The following is a 22,087-nucleotide window of genomic DNA, read 5'->3' as shown; positions in this document are numbered from 1 at the left end:
CCAGGTTGCAGGATATCTCAAGCTCAAATGTGGACTCTTCTAATTCAGGGGAAGTGTTTAATGGATCACCATTAAGTGATCAAGGTGATCAGCCACAGCTGATGTGAATGCACCACCACCAAGTGATCAGTCCACACCTGATTCTCCAGTTGATGCTCTTGCTGATTCTCTAGTTGATGCTCTTGATGAGACTATTAAGCCTACGCCAACAATTGACCACAATGTTGAGCCTGCTAAATCTCCTTTAGCAGCAGTTCTTGTAGGAATAGATGATCACATCACTACTGATACGGCTGCTGAACCTCAGTCCACTGGATCAAGTGAAGAACCAAACAGCTCAGCTAAGGATAATGCATCCTCTGACTCTAATGTGTTTTCAGTTTATGATCCACAGGGAATTCATCTTGAAGTTGACTTGTCTCATTGGTTCAACACTGATCCTAGTCAGGATACACAAGTTATACCAACATAAGCAGAACCTACTAATGATGCAGAACCAGCAGAGCACACATCAAATGCACAAGAGCATCACATGGTGACAAGATAGAAATAAAAATACTTGCCAGTGAGACACATGTGTCTAGTAACAGCTAAGGAGCCACAGACTATAAATGAGGCACTTAGCTCACCAGAATAGCTTGCAGCTATGCAAAAGGAGAGTAATGCACTTCACCCAAGGCACCTGGCATGAATATAGTTGGCTCTAGGTGGGTGTTTAAAACCAAGTTAAAGGCTTATGGATCCATTGATAGGTACAAGGCAAGACTAGTTGCCAAAGGATATTCACAGCTTGAAGGAGTAGACTTTGAAGAAACTTTTAGTCCAGTTATTAAAGCAACCACTATAAGAGTAGTCACCTTAGTAGCTGTGAGTCTTCACTGGTGTATCAGGCAACTAGAGGTAAAGAATGCATTTCTGCATGGACATCTACAAAAGGAAGTGTACATGAGTCAGCCACCAGGTTTTAAAGATCCTAGACATCCTGACAGTGTGTGCTTTCTAAAGAAATCATTGTATGGCCTTAAGCAGGCACCTAGAGCCTGGTTTGATAGGTTCAATCTACATTTGCTTCACCTTAGGTTTAAGTGTAGTAGGGCAGACTCCTCACTCTTTATGATGCACTGTTAAAGAGGCACAATCTTTCTCCTTCTGTATGTTGATGATATAATTGTCACAGGGAGTCACACTGCACCAATTTCAGAAATCATTGGTGAACTAGAGAAAGAGTTTGCTATGAAGGACATTGGTCCTCTGTACTTCTTCAGGGATCGAGGTCACATACTTTACTGTAGGCATTCATCTGAATCAAAGTAAGTAGGCTGCAGAATTACTTGCCAAGACTAGCATGGTACTTGCTAAACCAATAAGCACACCTCTAGCACAGAAGCATGGTCTACAAGAAGCTGTAGATGATCCAGTGGATTCTTTACTATATAGGAGTATTGTTGGCAGTCTGTAGTATTTAACTCTCACAAGGCCAAACATAGTTCATGCAGTAAATTTGGCAAGTCAATTCATGCAAAGTCCAAACAACACTCATTACCAAGCTGTAAAAGGATACTTAGATATGTGAAGGGTACCACTGAGTACCCTCTCAGGTAGTCATCAGCCTTCCCCATTTTCCCTTCGTCTCTTCTGGCAAAGCTGCGAGTTCATGAGCAAGTGAATGAAGGAGCCATGTTCCTAAAAGAAAATGACCCTCTTCTTTTGTAGCTTGGAGACATTGTTGTTATGTTTTTAAGTTATGAGCCATTGTTGTGTGGTCCCTTTCGAGCGGTTCCTTCTTTTCTTTTTCGATGATTTAAAGGCGACAACTCTTTTCACTAAGGAATTGGGGCTTAGAGCTATGAGCTATAACACATACACAAGAAGGAAGAATGCCTTAATAGATGGGTACGCAGCTCTTTAGCGCCCTATGGCTCTGCTACCATGATATTTGGCCGAGCCTCCCTACCGATGTATCGATCCCGTACATTTAGACCAGTCCTAGTGGACAGGATAAAACTTCCCTTGAAGAAAGCCGGCTTGAGGGAACTGGATTGGTCATTCCACATGATCTAAGAATCTTGTCTCAGTCATCATTCAGGTTATATGGTTTCTCTGATGCAGATTGGGGAGGATGCCCTATGACTAGGAGATCAACTAAAGGCTACAATATCTACCAGGAGCTAACTGTATATCTTGGACATCCAAGAGGCAACACACAGTGGCAAGGTCTAGTGCAGAAGTTGAGTATAGAGCACTGGCCTCAACAACAGCTGAAATGACATGGATAATCTACATTCTCAATGACATTGGGGTTCACTTAAAAACTGCACCAACATTGTTCTGTGATAACTTGAGTGCACTATATATGATAGTCAATCCTGTAATGCATGCCAGAACAAAGCATGTTGAGACGGACTATCATTTTGTTAGAGAAAAGGTTGCTAGTGGTCAGCTTGTCACAAGATTTGTTATATCAGGACTAGCTAGCTAACATTCACACTAAGGCATTGACTAAGCATATTTTTGCAAGTTTTCAAAGCAAACAAGGAGTGGTAACTCCACCACTCACTAGCTTGAGGGGAAGTGTTGAATAAGCTGATCATGATAATGATAAGTCTACATGAGATAAGGATGGTTAGATTGCATTGTTGAGTTTGTAGTTAACTCAATGTAGTAGTTATACATGTAGTAGAACTCTAAACCCCTAAGTCATCTTGTAATAGCTATCACTTAACCTAGTTTTTCGTTTAGTTTGTGACTTGTATAAATGCAGTCACTTGTGGCTTTGTATGTGAAAACACAAGGTTACTGAACATAATTCCTTCCCAATCTTGTGATTTTCTATAGTGTGGGAATACTAGGTTAGATAGAATTAGGAATGAAGTTATTCGGGACAAGGTGGGAGTAGCCCCTGTGGAGGAAAAGATGCAAGAGGCGAGGCTGAGATGGTTCGGGCATATTAAAAGGAGAAGCATAGATGCCCAAATCAGGAAGTGTGAGAAGTTGGCCTTGGGGGGTAAGAGGAGGGCTAGAGGTAGGCCAAAGAAGGCTTGGGGAGAGGTGATACGTCGGGACATAATGTAGCTTGAGCTAACCAAGAACATGACCTTGGATAGAAGGTGTGGAGGTCGAGGATTAGGTTAGTAGGTAGTCGTACGTTTTCCTTTCTCTTCATTAGTTCGATAGGATTAGTGCTAGTGTGGTACCACTTTTATCTTTAGTTTACTATTATCGCATATCTTGTTCTATTATTACTTGTCATCAGTACTTCTTTCATATTCTCTATTGCTATCTTGGATTTAGTTTTCGAAATATATTGTCTTGGTATTACTTGCTATCGGTACCTATTTCATATTCTCTATTTCTATCTTCAATTTAGTTTTCTAAATATATTGTCTTGCTATCAATGCTTTTGTCATCTTCTTTAGCCGAGGGTCTTCCGAAAACAATCTCTTTGCCCTTCCAGGATAGGGGTAAGGTTGCGTACATCCTACCCTCCCCAGACCCCATTTGTGGGATTACACTGGATTGTTATTGTTGTTGTTGTTATCTTGAAATCGTCAACTTCTTGGAGATCATCTCTAACTCCTACTGCATTAAGAAACTCTGGTATAGTATTCATGTATCAATGTATTGCATTATAAAATACCAATAAGGAGTACGGCGAGATGTATGGTCAGAATTCTTTCACCGTTAATTAGAGGTTTCAAGTTCGAATCATGGAAATAAAAAATTCCTGGTAACCAGCTAGGAAGCACTTCCACCTTTAGTGCACCATATGCAATATATTTGAATTAGTTGGTCCAATGGTGTCCGGCTAGTACTCTTAATTCATTGTCTCGCAATAGTTCAACATCATCTGATATTGTGTCCAAATTCTCCAACGCCATGTTATATAATTTCACATTAGTGTTGGAAAGTTTTTGTAGTCATCCTTTCATTATTAATTAATTTATCTAGTTACACCTTTGAGATGATAAGTGATTGTGATTAGTATTACTTTTTCTTTTATATATATTAGTCTTAGGGTACGCGCGTCGCGCGTGTACCCATATTACAATCAAAAATTTTATAAAAATCACATAAATATTATTAATCTAGATATAGAATTTAAACTAAAGGAAATAATTAACTTTCTAAAAATATGAATATTAATTTTGTTTAACTAATTTTATAAGAAAAGAAACGTCGCCCCACAAAGTCCTGATATATTTTATTGGATTTCGAAACATGGGCTTTGTATTTAATTTAAAAGCTCAAAATAAGCACAATATGTTAATTTGTATTAGCAATAACCTCTAAACTTCTTTATAGGAAACAACTTAAAAGGTTAAACTGAATGTAACAAGTTTGTATTATTCTAAAAAAATGAACAATAAAGAGGATACCGCAATTATATAAGGAGCCATGAATATGCTATAGTTTTATTTATTATTCATTATTAAACAATTTTATATTTTTTATGTATAATGTTTTGAAGAAATAGTACTATCATTGAAGAGTAATATGATCTATTAACATTAGAAAAAGATATGTTCATCCATAAATAATTGTTTGTGTTATAATATTCTTGCTTTTGGAGACAAAGACACATTAACTATAATTTTATAAAAAGCAAGGATGGTTCGTTTCTTACATTGAATTATATAAACTTGACACTTTCCAAAAAAAAAATGTTCAATATAAAAACATAACATTTTTTAAAAACAAAATGTTAGGAGTAATTAAAAAGGTAAATAAACCATTCTTAAGCTTTTGTTTGATAAGTAGCAAAGTTGCCGAGAATTTGGAATGGCAAATAATTGATTCCTCCTTGAAAAGATATTTTTCTCTTTATTTAACCTAGATTTTAGAAATTAAAGACAAATTGATTCCTTCTTAAAAACTATTTTTCTCATTTATTTATGGTAGGAGTTCTAGGGTATCTTTTACCTTTTTAAATTATTTATATTAGAATTTAACCATGTAAATCAAAGTGTATTTCATAATTCATTTTAGAAAAAATTGTAATTATACTCAAGATATTTCTTTTTTACATAAATTAGGAATTGTTAAATACTTTAAAGACAACTTTGTTCCTACTTAAAGAGATAATTTTCTTGTTTATTTTCATTTAAGATACTTTTTTTCTAAAAAATTATTTCAAAGGAATCAAATTGATAATAAAATTTGCAACAGATCCTTGGCTGCTGCTTGGTTGTCAGAAACGAACATCTTTCAAAGGCGAAAGTAGATACAATTTCCTTCCTACGCATTTTGAATAGTTTAATTCAAATTAATTTTTTCTTTTTCTAATTTTGAAGTACGTTGTTTTTTATGGGTAAAAGGATCTAGAAATGTCAAAGTTGTTTATTTATAGTAAATTTTAATAATTCTAAATATTATGAGCTTCTACATAGTTCAAATAAGGAAAGATTTAATAAACAAAATTTTATTTGATTTTAAAATCCTATATATTAGGAGAATAATTAAATTACCACTTTGTCTAATGTGAAAGTTATTTTTAAAGGGTAAAAAAGGCGAACGACATTTCTCTCTCTCTCTATATATATATATATATATATATATATATATATATATATATATATATATATATATATATATATATATATTCACATTTTCGATTTAATAAGACCAATTAAATTTTCATTACGTTAACTTATATTTTGCATAATTAATTATAATTTTAATTCAGCAAGTCGGTAACTTGAAGGAGAGGTCCTTCGTACTAGGAGCAAGATAGTGAAGGTCACCTAGAGTAGATATAACTTGAGAGATTTCCCCTCTAATTTCAAACCTTCCCTTTAACAAATTTCACTAAAATAAATATGCTTCTAGTAATTACAGTAAGTTTGATCATTAATTTGAGTTATTGTAACATTTTTAGATACATATTTTGCCTCTCTTTTTTTCCCTAATCTTAATTATGGTATCTGGTAGTTAAGCAGAAAAATGAACAAAACAATAAGACGAAAGATATGATTTTTTTTTAATTAACTAACTAGGTTCAATTTTTAAAAAAAAAAGTGAATTTTTTACTACACTGAACACGATACTTGAGGTGACTCTAGATATCTCTTTGCCCCTTTTACTAGCCATAATTTTGACTTGAGGACTATTGTATACGTAGAATATTCTTTGTCACATCTCTTTCTTTTATTGAAGCATTCTGCATTGGAAATTTCATCGGCAAGTTCTAATAAAAATTTTAAATTATGGATATAACATTTTATAAGAGTTATTAGAATTCCACAAGACAATAAGTATATACTACAACTAGTTTATTACTCTAATTTCTTGACATTCAATCCTAGTTTATGGTTCAATATTTGCGCCCCAAACGACTATTTGGAGGAGAAAATGACTAGATTAGTTTCTTAGAAGATTGGTAATTTACTTGCCTTATACTTCAAGATCTATATATTATTTAGTATTGTCACGTCGACATACAACCGATTATATTTTATGTTATATGTAACAGACTTATCAGGATTATAACAAGGGACAGATAGAGCCAGATGGACGGAAGAAGGTTCAGTCGAACCTCCTTTGTCGAAAATTACACTGTATTTATAAGGTTAATATATATATATTATATATATATATATATATATATATATATATATATGTGTGTGTGTGTGTGTGTGTGTGTTGAATCCCTTTAACTTTTTTGCGTGTTTATTTTTTTAATTTTTTGAATTTCCTTGATGAAAATTCTACTTCCGCCCCTGATTATAACATAGACGCGTACACGTGTTTTACTAGTATGACTTCTTATTATATTGTTATGATTGAATCATGCATTGTACCTATTGCATTTTGTTATGGTTGTAGAATTATGTCAAGTCATACACGTAATTGCTAGCAAGTAAATTAGGGTTTCGTGCTACTCAAGAAAAGTAATGCACGTGAATTCTAATATTCAAGAAAAAGATAGAGATATGGGTGGGGTGCACTAGGCGTCCTGATCTTCTTGCAAATCCCCTATATAGTTATTTAACGAAGACTTTGTCCCCTCACACGGTAAAACAATCATTGAGAAAGTATATGGAAGGTGACGCAAAAGTGTAGCCTAGTGATTAATAAAGTCACATAAAAAATTATAGGAGATTTGAGTTCAAATTCGAACAAGAAAAGAAGCAGGCTGATGCATAAGCATCCCGTATTACACATGATTCGGGAAAGGGCCGCACCCAAAAGGTTGCGATGTACGCAATTTATTTTAACGCAAGTATGATTGATTTTATGGCTCAAACCTGTAACTTATAGATAATATGAAGATAAGTTTATCGTAATTCTAAGGCTACTCCAAACAAAAACACAAGAAAATGATACATGATTTTTTCGCATTTAACAAAGACTTTGTCCACTCACACGGTAAAACAATCATTGGGAAAACAGAGGGAAGGTGACGGCAAACGTGTGACTTAGCAATCAATGAAATCGATAAAAATGATAGAGATTCGAGTTCAAATTTCAATAGGAAGGGCAGGGTGATCCACGAAGCACCTTGTGACACATAGAGTCCGGGAAGGACTGCATCTCAAGGGGTATGATGTAAACAGTCTACCCTAACGTAAGTATTATTAGCTGATTTTATGACTTGAACCTATGATTTATTGGTCACACGAAGACAATTATACCGTTGTTCCAAGGCTCCTCAAACAAAAATTGAAAAAATGTTATATGAATTTTTCGCATGTCTACCTAAGTTGTGGTCGATATCAATACCTGACACTTATATTGATAGAAATAGCAAGTACCGATGAAATTATCTAGATGAAATAGATACCTGAATAGCAGCCTTATTAAAAAGGAAAAAAAATAGAAAGTAGATTGAAGGTCCTTGTCAAAGAAGACTATCTAGAAGCACTAAGAAAGAAACCATGTATAGGGACAAAGGACAAACTAATTCATCCTTGGCAGACTACTTGTCAAGCACTTCACCACTAGACACAACAACAATGTTTTTTCAATAAATTTTATAGTTTTAGTCCCATAATTATCACAATGATTTAAGAATAGAATATTGAAGTTTAATGCTGAAGATATTATGCAAACAACTGATCATTAATAATACTGAGACTGATCTTGCCATGATAAGTCTTTTGTCTCCAAAAACTGTACAAAATTTTCCCTTCTGAGTAAAAACAGGTGTCCAAAACCAATACTGAACACACACACACCACACCACCCCCCCCCCCCAACCCCTCTTTTTTAGGCTTACAACCTTGATAATTTAGTGTTCAATTAAGTATTCCTCTACATTGCCTTAGATTGCATATAAAAATTAAGCTCATTAAAGTTAAACATGAAAACTTTCATGAACTTAGTTATATGTTTTTTAGCTAAATCCACACTTAGTTGAACCTTCTCAAACTTATGCAACCATTTCATCAACTATCTTTGCACATAGTAGAAATAGAAAAGGTGAAATGAAGCAAACTTAAAGAAAAGAGAACATATTTTGCTACGAGTAACGGTTTTTTTGTGGCTCTAAACTGAACTATATCTTACAATTTTGGTAACATATTAATAAGTCGATGTTCTTTACATCAACTAGTTCAAAACTGTTGGTTATACCTACTGTTTTACTCACTATATACGATATTTACAATAGTGTATACTACGACCGAAAAGCAGGTTGCAACTACGGGAAGCAAATACTATCCTTGCATAGACAGGAAAGCCGATCCCACGTTCCATTACGAGGCCTTATCAGACCTAAGAAAGTTGTGAATCTCCAACTGAGTCATCTCTTTGCCAGAGGCTGGGTCAAACTTGCATCTAATAAAGCTGCATAACAAGTTGATCACATATCAATAATTTGACCAAGCTAATCAGACTAAGAGAAGTATAATGTATGTAACCGTGTGCGAGAGATATTCCAGCCAATGAGGGGAAAAGTTGAAAAAGTCACTCACACGTCCAAAACTATACATAGTAGAATTATGTGTATGGATTCACAAGTAATTGTGTGAGCGAGAGAAACTCCATCAAATAAAGGGAAAAGTTAAGAAGTCAATTACACGATCAAAAATCTAACACCGGAAAATCCACAGTAATAGTTGAAGAAGTAGACACTGATGAGTAAGGAAGACCATATTACTTCCTAAATCAATCCCTTATCTTTAGCTCAACCAGTGGTTATATTTGCAGCCCTCCTTTTGTTCAGTTTTTTGGTATTGTAAGTCTATGTGAATGAATTGAATATATCTTTCTTTTCCCAAAAACATAAGGATGATGAACCATCATATTTGCCTTTTTCACTAACTATTTATATAGCAGGCTCTGAGGAGCTCATGCTATTCCCAGACCGAGTCACTAATTGAACTACCATTTTCTACGTATCATCAGTCTAAACTGTTTTCTCCACAAGCACTGCTAACAGTACAATGCATATATATGTCAATAAACAGGCAGGTTAAGTTAAACTCTGTGAGACATTGCACAATATTCTGTCAATTTCATCCGTTAAAACAAGGAAAGCATAATAAAGACAATGCAAGGTCTGTGCTAAACTCCCTCGGTCCTCCAACATGGACGTTTTACTAGAACTTAGAAGTATAGGTATTTATATGCAAGAAAGATAAAGTAATAAGTATTGTGAAATTCTCTTAACACTGGGCCTACCTTCCATCCAAGCCAAGAATTATCAATGTATTCTTTTCGTGACCAAATGTGACAATATACTCGGAGTCACCAGGCAACCGGAATTGTGCCACTGACCATTCTGAGCTAAAATATTTTGGAAGCACTCCTGCCAAAAAAGAAAACCAAATTCAGAGCCTGAGAGAAGTAAAACAGAAGAGCGCTATAGCTACTTTCAAGCGTCACTATTTGGGTCAACTTGTGCCAGCTGGTAAGTTAATATACATGTGAAGAGAGAAAGGTAGACTGGTGAGAAGCTCAATTAAGAAAAGAAAATAAAGAAGTTCTTGAATCAAAGCTTCATGTTAAGCATTTTCAAGCCCATTCCATTGAGGAAAAAAATACAGGATACTATGAGTATGCAAATGAATCACAATGCATAGGCGATCCCAAGTCCAATAAAAGAGGACTGCAGTATGTTGACCGTCCACGTAAAAATAGTTGACTTACGAAAAAAATTAGTTGATTGAAGCATGTGGATCACCAAAGGCAGAGAGAAAACCATTCTCCATTATAAACAACCCTATTACATTAAGTTAATCACCACTCATGATTCTCCAATATAAGTTACAAATAATACTACTGTACAACAATTTCTGCGCGACTCAAATAAGCCAAAATATGTCAGGAAAAAAAATTGTGTAAATGGATCCTTCATTAATTAGTCTTCAGATGCATGAGAATTAATCTGTTTAATTATATATCTGGCTGCTTAAATAAGTTATGAGTAATACTACTTATTAGAAAATGCTACAATTTAACAAGTATTAGGCTATTAGCACCACCTTGTGGCTAGAATTATTTATCTGTGGCTGCAATAATTAGACCAAGAAGGCAAAGACATTGTGCAGGAGGGCTTCAGGGGTATGTAAGATGTCCGTCCAGGACAGGAAAGTATGGTTTTTATACTTGTGATATCTCAATTCTTATAAGAAGTGTGCAAGAGTGATGCAGAACTCAGCGGAATGCTTGAAAATTAGAAAATAACTTGCATGCTGTTAGGACATAATTCCATCAGAGATATTCGGCCAAATGGGAATGTTAATGCAACGAGTGAGCTAGCATTCATAATGATCAAAATACGAATCTAATCTAGAAAGGACTCCAAATTGAGAGCCTTCGAGTGAAAAGATGAGATGCAAGAGAGGAAGAAAAAGAGCAAATTTAAGTGCCATATCCTTTGTTTAGTTATATATTAAAAAAACTCGTCTATATTCGGCAGAAAGGAAGAAACAAATTTCTTCTACTTCATAATTGCACAGCAGGAAGAAAATCATGAGTTTGCTTCCCCCCAACCGCTCTTTATCCTTTCTTGAACCATATCTAACATATGCCTCCAAGCTATGAAAAAAACTCTCTATGAACCGGTAAAGGGTCACAAAGGTTTGCTGTCTCCAAAGCTTGGGTTTCAGAGGCGACGATTTAAGTTCTATGGGTTCGACCTTTAAATTATTTAGTATTGAACCCAGTGTATTCAACCTTTCAGACCTAATATTTGCTGCAATTTTAGTGAATTTTTACACATAAATTTATGCTCCGCATTGAAAGTACTGAGTTCAGATGAACCCGGTGTCCGAGTGCCATATTCGCTACTGCTTGGGTTGATGGCCCCATAAAGATGTTAAGAGGACAAAAAGGGTTGATGTCATCAGATACAAGCTTAGATATTAAATGACATCACAACTATGGCTGTTTAAAAGCAAGGGGCGATTTAGATAAGTATTTAGTTAACTATGATTGTATAGTAGAAACATTTTTTAAGCGTGGGATGGCCAAGTGCCTGATGTGGGATCAGATTTTAGTTTAAGCTGTCTAGTTCTTAGGCCAGTTCATCGAGATGAAGTGTGATAAAGGAGAGTCAAGTTGCCGTGTGTGCTAACCAATCTGGAGCATTTGTCTGCAGAAAACAAGCCTAACACGGTTAACTATCATAGGATAATTGCATGTTATAAGTTGCCATAATCTCTTCTATAAACTCATAGTCCAGGACATCCACCCCTGATGCTGAACAAGAGTCAGAAGGCATCCAAATCAAAGGTCAAATAACTTAGTGTTCTTGGTGGAATTCCGCTTGCATATTTTCAAACAAGGAAACGGAAAAAGAAAAAAAAAACAAGAGAGAAATCAGAAAACTACAAATGTGTTCAGAAGGGAACCATACCTTTGATGAAGGAGAATGGTGAACTTGATGCCGCCAGAGTAAGACGGGAATTACGAGGAGTATTTGTCTTATCCTGATTCCCAAGATGCTTGATCCTAAAAAGATGAACAGTGCCTTTGTCACTAGAGACTGCTAGCCACTCAGCAGTCGGAGAGAATGAAACACTGTGAATTTCTGCTCTATCAGCACCTCTACGCACCTGGATCATGTATCACATGTGATTTACCAAAACTAGATATCTCAAAAATGTTGTTTAATTGGTACAAGGGAAAGTTAAAAGAATCAATCTAGCTTGTAGGTTATGTGTATGGATAAAGTAGACCTATTAGCAGGGGCGGATTTAGGGGGGCACAAGGGGGTTCACCACAACCCCCTTCGCTGAAAAATTACACTGTATATATAAGCCAAAATCTGTTTTTTACCTCTATATATTAAGTTTTGAGCCCCCTTAACACAATCCAAAAGTGTAGTTTCGTGGTCAAGGGGATTCAAAATCTACATAAGGTCATGGGTTCACTTCCCACTAGCTACAAAAAAAAAAAAAAATTGAACCCCCTTCGTGGAGATCCTGCCTCCGCCACTGCCTATTAGCAGGCAAAGTAGAAAAAGCAAACCATCAAAATGTTACAATCTTATACAATCTATATCTGAAATGTCTACCACTACACCATGGATAACAATAATAAAATTGAAGCTTGTAATTATGGGAGAATATGAAAAACAGAAAGAAGATAATAGGAATTGGCATTTGGCAAAATTTAACAACATTACGTTTTTTAACTCTAATTCCACTTCCAGTTACAAAAAATTACAATCTGTCATAAACTAAGGCAGAGACGAGCAAGGAGAGCACACTGAGTACCAACTACATGCTAAGCTTTCTGAGTCATGGATCACGGGGAAAACGGAGTAAAGACTCGATAGGTAAACTTGAGACATTAGAAAATGGTTTACAGCGACAGTTTACTTGACAGTATCAATGAAAACCAAGGAATTTCAACCAACAACGCCACTAATCTATCCATGTTCAGCATAAGCAAATACAATGAAAAATCAAAGCATTGTTATTTTGATCAACGAGAGTTATAAAATGAAGATAAAAGAAACAGATATGCTGGATACATGAAGTACATTACAAGGTCAGTTTCGCAGTCCAGAAATTAATCATAAATTGGTGAAAGATAAAAAGACAAAAATGCTGCTATTACTTACAATAGGTTTGTAATAAATGAAAATGCAATGCCTGGACTGAACTAAACAGCATTCAAAATCTTACCTCCTGCAATAACGTACCATCCTGTGTGCTGAAAATCCGGATAAGAGTACCCTTGATACTTGCTGTTGCCAGCACATGCCCCTCATGACTAAGTGCAAAAGATGCAGTCTTAGAATCATGCGCAAAAATAAACTTAGTCCTTTTTGAAGTGAAATGCTCAACACGAACTTCACCATTTCGTAATCCAGGGCACACCAGCACAGGTGATCCAGCCGCTTGTGAAATCTCACAGAGTCCCTTTGTGTTTACAATTGTCTCAATCTGGTGGACGAGCTTCATGTCAGCAAAATTATATATAAATATCTTCTGCTCAAGTATAACTACGATGCAGTCACGTCGAAGCCGGACACTACGCACAGCCGACCGGAAACAGAGTTCGCCCAAGCAGCGGCTCCGATGATCATCCCAAATTATGGCCTTGTTTCGAGGATATTGTGGATTATCTCCACTTCCAACAAAGACAAGTATGTTGCTGCAGAAGAGCATCTCAATAATTTCAATACCACCTCCATTGTCAAAGTACCGTTGAAACATCTTTCTGAAAGGGTCACAGCTATAGACTGTAATGCCACGATCAGTGCCAATGGCAAAACAGCTACTGTTTTGATTGAACGAAACACGGTATAGAGTCGAGATTGACTGATTGATCAAACCATGATTAGGACAGTTTTGGATAAGGGGACTCTGCTCAGGCTCATTATCTACCTGCTCAACAGCATCTTGTTGCTGCGGCTGAAGCTGTTGTTTGTGTTGTTCTTGTAGTTGCTCTAAGTAAGGTTGAAGCATTGGTGAGTTAAACTTTGAATTAGTGGTTGGGTGCTGAAATGGCGGGGGAAGAGGGGAAACAGTGGCCATGGACAGGGATTAGAAAGAGGTTTTAGAAGGTTATCAAGCTTAAGTTCAAAGCTAAACGGATAATGTTTTCTATCAGATAGTCACCACCACATTCACGGTCATCAATCTGCATCAGAAAGACATAACTTAAAACTAGCTGTATTGATATTAAACTGATAAGCACTGATGCTACACTTGATCTTAGCCAAAAGGCCGAGGAAGGTATAAAACTAGCAGTATAGATATACAAGCAGTGTTAATAAAACGTCAAAAGGAAAAAACAAATTCTTCAAAGGAAAATGCTACAAGAATTTTTTTTTTTTAAATAAAAAAAAAAAGAAAGTGTTTTCACTACAATACGCTAAACACCCTCAAGTGGTTCTTCCTACTGGTCGCTACACACTGTTCTTCCTAATTACTTCCATTATACTAACAATATAGTGACTTCTATGGGAGGAAAAACAAATGAAGAAAGAAATTATCCTGGTTAATTATGAATAGACACTTACCCTATTGTACTGGTCAACTAGTAATTGACACATGAAAGAATTTCATTCTAGTTCCATCAAGTAACGAAACTACACTCAGTTGTTTAAAGTCAGTGAATCAACCATCAAGTAATGGACAACAGAGGGGGATTCAGGATTTGATTTGAACTTTATGGGTTCGAGATTAATCATTTGAACTTATACAGGGTCAGATTCAAAGCTACAAGGTCCATTCTACATCCGCCCTAACGGACAACACTCAGTAGCTTAAATTACAAAACTGATTCACTTATAGAACTAGAATCCATGAAAGTGATATCAAGAACATGAATTACATATAGAAAAATTTCCCTTAAAGATTCAAATCATTCTCTTTTTTTTTCTTCATTTTTTTTTCTTTTTTTGATTTCTCACCCAAGTTAAGGTACTCGCACAGGGCCCTGACTAATCCAAATTCGCGCCTGGATTTTTCCATATTCAGGCTCAAGCCTAAGACATCTTATTAAGGGTGGAGGGATCCGATCCACTACAACTCTTGATGGTTTTTTAGTTTCCCGACCGGTGTCGGGTAAATCATTCAGTTCTACTTCTACCAAATAATACTTAAGATGTTGGTTAGAAAAGACAAAAAATCCAGTAGCACAAGTGAATATTGCAGGGCCTTTTTCCTTCTTTATTCTTTTCTCAACCTCTGTAATTTGCACTCCCTGAACCGTACAATACTACAATCCCAGCCTCAAAAACAGAACTAAAAAAAAGTGCACAAATACATTAATACAATTAAAAAAACAGTTGATCATAGACGATTTTATGATAATAAACTCATTAAGCTTCAAAAATCACTTTTTTAATCATTACACAAGAATAAAACTGAACTAAGTTGTTAAATAATGAAATTTTAAAAAAAGAAATCATGAATTCTCAGAAATCCTACTGGCTATTAATGAACATAATCAAAGGAAAAAAAGGAAGATAATTAGCTAGGGTTAATTACTGATATCTAATTTTAAAAAGACATTGATATGAACAAAAATAATAAGCAGGAATATTAATGCAACAGTTAATATCTATAATACTTACATTAATTAAAGGAGAATTGCAACGTACGTAATGAGCAGGAGGATGGAAAAAGGATATTAAAATAGGGCTGGGACCTGTGGGGTTTTGTAGGAAAGAGAGAAATATCAGTTTGTATTTGGAGTAGGAAACTGTTTACTCTTTTAGAAGAATATTTGGATTAGGAGTCTTCCCACTGATATTTAGTGAAAAAGGGTCAAATTTGTCTTTTTATTATTTAAATTAAGCAACTTTATCCTGAATTACAAAATAGTCTTATACAACAACAACAATCTTAGGACACGTTTGGCCATAGTTTTTGCCTATATTTTGACAAAATCTCAAATCTCAAATCCCAAAAAATTTATAGTTGATTTTGGGCCGAATCCCTACTAATACACTTCTTTTTCCAAAATAAATTTGAGAAATATGTTTTGAAAACGTATGTCCAAACACATTTTCATCTTCAAACCAAACTTTGTCCCAATTAGATTTTTCAAAACAAATTTGGGAATCTATGGCCAAACGCTAGCTTAGTGTAATCTCACAAAGTGAAGTCTTGAAATGTGGAGTGTACGCAGACCTTACTCCTACCTTATGTGGGTAAAGAGATTGTTTTCATATACTCCCGGCTCAAGGTAAAAATAAAAAAGAAACAGATACAACATATAGTAACAACTGCACATAAGATGATTAAATTCGAATATTTTTTCTCGAATAATTTTGACCCATAGAATTCACTCATTTTAAGATGGAGCTCAATTAATGATAAAGACTCCGTTAACATCAAGTGTATGACCAAAAGTGAACAATGGCAAATTTGAGTAAGTTTGAGTGTTATGGAGGTAAATTCTATTAAATCAGGATTATATCTGCTATTCTATTCGAATTCGATAGAAATTAAATTTGAGTTTGAGCAGTTGAGTTTTTTGAATTTATTTTAAACTTTTTCCCAATCTATAAAAGTTTCTGCATATAAATTTCTAGTGTTAATTATAGCTAATTTTTAGTATGTTTATATCTTTAATTTCGAATTTATATTTATTTTGAGGTAAAAAGTAGGTGTAGATAAATAATTTTTTCGCTGAAAGATGCTTATATTTTGGAGATATTGTTATAGCCTGTAAATCATTGTTGTATTAAGAGGGAAAAGGACCACAAACGTGAATTTACAACTTGCAAGACACGTTAATATTTGTTAAGGAATAGTATAAGCTTTGATGCTTGACTTGGCCATAGCGCAAATAAAATATCTAATTTTTAGTGTTCATCATATATACACTTATTTGCACGAATGCAATGTCTGAAATAATTTTCATAACTAAAGATTGTGGTTAGATGCATAATTATTTATTTATTCTTGATTAGAGGTCGAGAGTTTGATCTCCGGGATGAAAAAAGTTCCTGGGAGGGACTATTTTCTCATTTAATATGTTTTATACGGTGCAATTCCTAATTAGTTAAGTTTCAAAATAGATATTGGCCACTAAGTGCTCGTTTGGTTATCCTATGTTTGGCTGGGTAAAATTGTGGTATAACTAATTTTGGAATTTGTTATCCCAAGATTGAAATGTTAATTTTATCCTTACGGGAGAGTAGTTTATAACAATTCTAGGATAATTAATCCCTGGATAATTAAACTTAGGTTAATTTATTTCCCAACCAAACAAACCCTAAGTGAGAAACCAGAAAAAGAAAAAACTTCCGTAATTTTCTTTTATCTCAGTTAATTCCACTTTCTTTCTTACATCAAGGTTTTTTTTTCTTCTAAACTTAGCAAGTGTACTCCCGAAGCCTGTTGATTAAGGCTTTGATAATTAAAAAGGGCAGTTCGGGGAAGAGCCGGACTACAAGGGTCTGTCGATAATTATTTATTTGAAATCCTAGTTTTAATTATTATGAAGTGTTTGATGTTTATACCTTCGCTCTTACCTCATAATTTTAAGTTGTATTAACTAAAAGTATAATTTACAGCAATTGACCATCTTGCCTTCTCTATGCCTTTCAACAATTTTTCAATTGATATCTTTAATATTTACCTCCTTTTGCCTTTGCTATGACCCTTCGGAGACGGAGACAGCCAGCGAGAAATTCAAAAATAGTCAGATTTACAACTGGTCGTTCAAAAATAATTCAATTTCAAAAGTAATCGAAATTTAGCTACTTTTCATGTAAAGATAAATCTGAGCGAAAATACTATTCAAAACCCGGAAAATACGCCAGTATATTATGCTGGAGTTCCAGCATATTGAACTCCAGCATATTATACTAGAGTTCCAACATAAGTACACTAGAACTCCACAATAATATACTGGAGTTCCAGCAAGTATATCTGTCCAGCATAATATACTGGAGTTCCAGCAAGTATATATGTCCAGCATAATATACTGGAGTTTGGAGCACCAATGCTCCAGTCTCCAGTATATTATACTGTAGCCAGCAAAGTATACCGGTCCAGCATAATATGCTGGAGTTAATACACAAGTGCACCGAACTCCAGTATATTATGCTGGACCGGTCTCTGTTGCAGCAAAATAGTGGCTATTTTTCATTGACTTGGTAAATGCTGACTATTTTTGAACGACCAATCCGAAAACTGACTATACCGTGCTATTTTTACATAATTGTTGGTACTTTCTTATTAACTCTAATCATATGGTTAATGGCAAAATTTAATTTGGGCTTTCAAGAAGCAGGCTTGAGATACTGCATTGGGCTTTTTTCAATTTTAATTCATATCAGAAACTATTTATATTTGGTAACCGAAGAATATAAATTTGTATATTTTTTGTATATAACATACAGAATGTATATATACAAAAAATATATATTTTTTGGCTATTATTTTGAAAGTGACTATATAACATCATTTTCCCCGCTACGTTGGGCATCCGTTCAAAATGAGTTTAAGACTTTAAGTCCATATGACCTAAATGGATCAAACATGGCCCACATAGTAATAGTCCGAGCTAGCCATTTTTTATTTCTATAATTTAAAAATAATCAATGTCATAGAATGTCAAATTAATGCCATGATAATAATATTGAAGTTCTACTTGTGTATTTTGGAACTTCATGATAGTCGCTATTTTTCAATTACAAAAACTAAAAGTGTCTATTTATGAATTTTATCCCACTGCAATTTGAATTATGGTGAAGTACATAAATAGTCCTCAAAGTGGATGGTCTTGATTTTTTTGTCCCCGATTACCCATAAATAGTACTTCATGTTTAACAGGTATTTTTCAGCTTGCCCTATGGACAATACTTTTAATCTTTACCTTAAAATTCTACTTATGGAACAAGCGAGAGTCAAAAGTTAAATATAACCCAAAAAGTATCATATTTCTGCTTTAAGTTATGGTCACCCAAACTCAATTCGATTAATCAAAAATCTAAATTGTTCCTACACTCAAAATAAAAAGGGAAACTACCAGCTATGTCCATTTATAAGTAGCTCATTATAAAAAATTGATCAATTCATAAAATATTACTAATATTGGCCAAATATTACTAATATTGACCAATTAGCTATTTTTAACAAGAAAAGGTCAAAATTTTGCTTTTGTTTTAGTGGGTGTTATTAGAATAGATTGGGTACATCTTAAGGAGTTTGAATCTCAGTTTTGGAACGATTTGGTGAAGTTTTGAGGTGGTTTGAATTGAAAATTCAAAGTAAAAACTGAACATGAAAAAAATGATATGTGTATCACACTGTATTATGTATTACATATGTATCATATGTATATCAATTGTGTATCACATGTATATCCATGTGTACCTGTGTATGAGATACATGCGTGATACATGTTTGATACATGTATCGCAGAAGAATTTTTTGAACTCAATTTAATTATGAATTTTGATACAAAACCAATCCAAATCACCTCCAATCTTCCTCAAAATTTGTATATTGACTTATCTGTTGGGGTTTTTATGTATTTAATTAATATATTAACTACTTAAAAGAGGGTGAATGGGAAATGGAGGGAAATAAAATTTTTGAGTGAAATTTTAAGTTTCACCCCTTGGCAAATGGACATTGTCCCATATTGGAAGAGGAAGAGGTTTTTTTGGGTATATAAGTAATTTCTCTTCTTCTAGCTCTTAAAGAGTTGGGAAGAAGGCAAGCCTCGCGTCGTCGTCGTCGTTGTCGCTCGCTCGGCTCGGCTTCGTATTCGGATTCGGTCAAATGATCGATTGATTGATTAACTTTTTGTATCAAATAAATTTGTTAATAGTAAAAGATTAACAGAAATGTTATTAAATATTTGTTTTAACAGAATATTAATATTAAAATAAATATTAATATTAAATCCTCCAATCCGTTTTTTCTGTTTTGGTAACAGAAAATTAACTACCCTCTTCAATTTCCCCTCTTTATTATTGAGCAAATAGCCATTTATGTAATGGCATTTATGTTGTGGCTGTTTTGCAGAACAACCATTTTGAAGAGTTGCACCTCTTCAGATTTCAGCCCAACTTTGGCTATAAATACAAGATTATTCTGCTCAGAATTTCCATACGATCTTCTGAGTTTCTCCTCCTCCTTCTGCATACTTTTAGCATCAAACAAAGCAATAGTAAGTGTGATTTGCTACCGAACTTTGTGTTCGCTGAAACACTGGGGTTTGAAGTACCACTACACCAATGTGTAATTCGTTCTATCCTGAGAGGAAATAATCCATAATCTTGGGTACTAGGAGGGGATTAAATTCCTTAAGGAAACGCTGTGAATTCAGTGGGCTCGAATTGGTTTTCTATTATTTCGTTTACTTTTCTGTTTATATATTATTCTGTTTTGTTTTTCTAGAATTATTTTACAAATACAATTTACTAACAAGCTTAAGAAATTTAACTATTTTCTGTATTTGTACTCACAGTTTCTGGAGAGCAAAACCTTTGTGGTTTTGTACTCTATTGGAGATTAAAATCTACGTGATTTTAACGTTTGTGTCATTATTTTAGAGAAATGACTAATGATAACGGAAACCAAGCTGTTCTGATGGTGACTGCCAATGCCTCAACGAGCCGAATAACACCGGCAGTATTGGCACCGGCGGAGAAACCCGAAAAAAATTTCGAGATTGATTTCAAGTGGTGGCAGCAAAAGATGTTCTTCTATTTGACTACTATAAGTCTCCAGAAGTTCATCAAGGAAGATGTTCTTGTGTTGTCCGATGAAACTCCAGAAACTGAACGCTTTCTCGTGATTGAGGCGTGGAAGCATTTAGATTTTTTGTGCAAGAATTATATTCTAAGCGGGTTGGAGGATGCTTTGTATAACGTCTACAGTGGCGTGAAAACGTCAAAGGAACTGTGGACTGCGCTTGAAAAGAAATACAAAACCAAAGATGACGGGTTGAAAAAGTTTGTTGCTGCAAAGTTTTTGGACTACAAAATGGTAGATAGCAAGTCTGTTATTACCCAAGTCCAAGAATTACAAGTGATTATTCACGATCTCCTTGCTGAAGGTATAAATCAAATTAATATTGATGTTGAAAGTAGCAATCTTAGTATTTTTACTAACAGAAATTTCATTGAAGGTCTTGTCATCAATGAAGCATTCCTAGTAGCAGCGATGATTGAGAAGTTGCCTCATTTATGGAAGGACTTCAAAAACTACTTGAAACACAAACGCAAGGAGATGTCCCTTGAAGATCTCATTATTCGGTTGAGAATCGAAGAGAACAATAAAGCTGTTGAAAAGAGAGGCCGTGGAAACTCAACAATAATGAGAGCAAATATTGTTGAAGAGAACAAAAAGAGGAAGAAGGCTTCTGGACCGAAATACAACCCAAGCAAGAAGTGGATAAGTGGAAACTGCTACAACTGTTGAAAAACCAGACACAAATCTATGGAGTGTCGTGCTCCGAAAAAAGACAAGAAGAATGGTCAAGCAAACATGGTTGAAAAACATGATGATGTTGATGACTTATGTGCTATGCTTTCCGAATGCAACTTGGTGGGCAATCCTAAAGAGTGGTGGATAGATTCTGGAGCCACTCGCCATGTTTGTGTTGTTAAAGAAGCTTTTGCTACTTATGCTCCTGTTGGACCCGATGAGACGATTTCTATGGGAAATGCTGCAAAGGCCAAGATTGAAGGATGTGGGAAGATATTTCTCAAAATGACTTCCGACAAAGTGGTGACTTTGAACAACGTCCTTCATGTTCCCGAGATTAGAAAGAATTTAGTCTCTACTGGACTTCTTGTTAAGAATAGTTTTAAATGTGTTTTTGTTTCCGATAAGGTTGTAATAAGTAAGAATGAAATGTTTGTAGGAAAACGTTACCTCACTGAGGGCCTTTTCAAGCTGAATGTAATGGTTGATGAAAATAATAATAAAATTTCAGCTTCGTCTTACTTACTTGAGTCAAATGAATTATGACATATACGTTTGGGTAATGTTAACTATTAAACCTTGCGGAAAATGATTAATTTGGAAGTATTGCCTAAGTTTGAATGTGACAAATCAAAATGTCAAGTATGTGTGGAATCTAAGTATGTTAAGCATCCTTATAAGTCAGTTGAAAGGAATTCAAATCCTTTAGACTTAATTCACACAGATATTTGTGACATGAAGTCAATACCATCTCGCGGTGGAAAGAAGTATTTCATAACTTTTATTAA

General features: G+C 34.7%; 1 protein-coding gene and 1 pseudogene across 3 annotated transcripts; both read right to left on the bottom strand.

The window, feature by feature from the left end:
• Window positions 1-8,434: 8,434 nt before the first annotated feature.
• LOC107806498 (autophagy-related protein 18a) lies at window positions 8,435-15,622 on the bottom strand. 3 transcript variants are annotated; one of them, XM_016630659.2, is made up of 5 exons: window positions 15,479-15,622; window positions 13,077-14,037; window positions 11,801-11,999; window positions 9,622-9,748; window positions 8,435-8,784 (listed from the first exon to the last, which is right to left on the bottom strand). In XM_016630659.2, exons 2-5 carry the CDS (start codon window positions 13,929-13,931, stop codon window positions 8,694-8,696), a joined length of 1,272 nt encoding a protein of 423 aa, XP_016486145.2. In that variant the 5' UTR covers window positions 13,932-14,037; window positions 15,479-15,622; the 3' UTR covers window positions 8,435-8,693. The 3 variants fall into 3 exon arrangements, with proteins under 3 accessions (XP_016486145.2, XP_016486147.2, XP_016486148.2); XM_016630661.2 differs by having other exon boundaries at window positions 15,506-15,621; XM_016630662.2 differs by lacking the exon at window positions 15,479-15,622 and adding an exon at window positions 14,813-15,321.
• Window positions 13,956-14,136, bottom strand: LOC142181401 (U2 spliceosomal RNA; annotated as a pseudogene).
• Window positions 15,623-22,087: the final 6,465 nt, after the last annotated feature.

This window comes from Nicotiana tabacum, chromosome 5, assembly GCF_000715075.1.
Source record: "Nicotiana tabacum cultivar K326 chromosome 5, ASM71507v2, whole genome shotgun sequence".
In the NCBI taxonomy this organism is placed as follows: domain Eukaryota; kingdom Viridiplantae; phylum Streptophyta; class Magnoliopsida; order Solanales; family Solanaceae; genus Nicotiana; species Nicotiana tabacum.
Note: the sequence above shows the minus strand (reverse complement) of the source record. Positions and strands in the feature narration are given on the sequence as shown.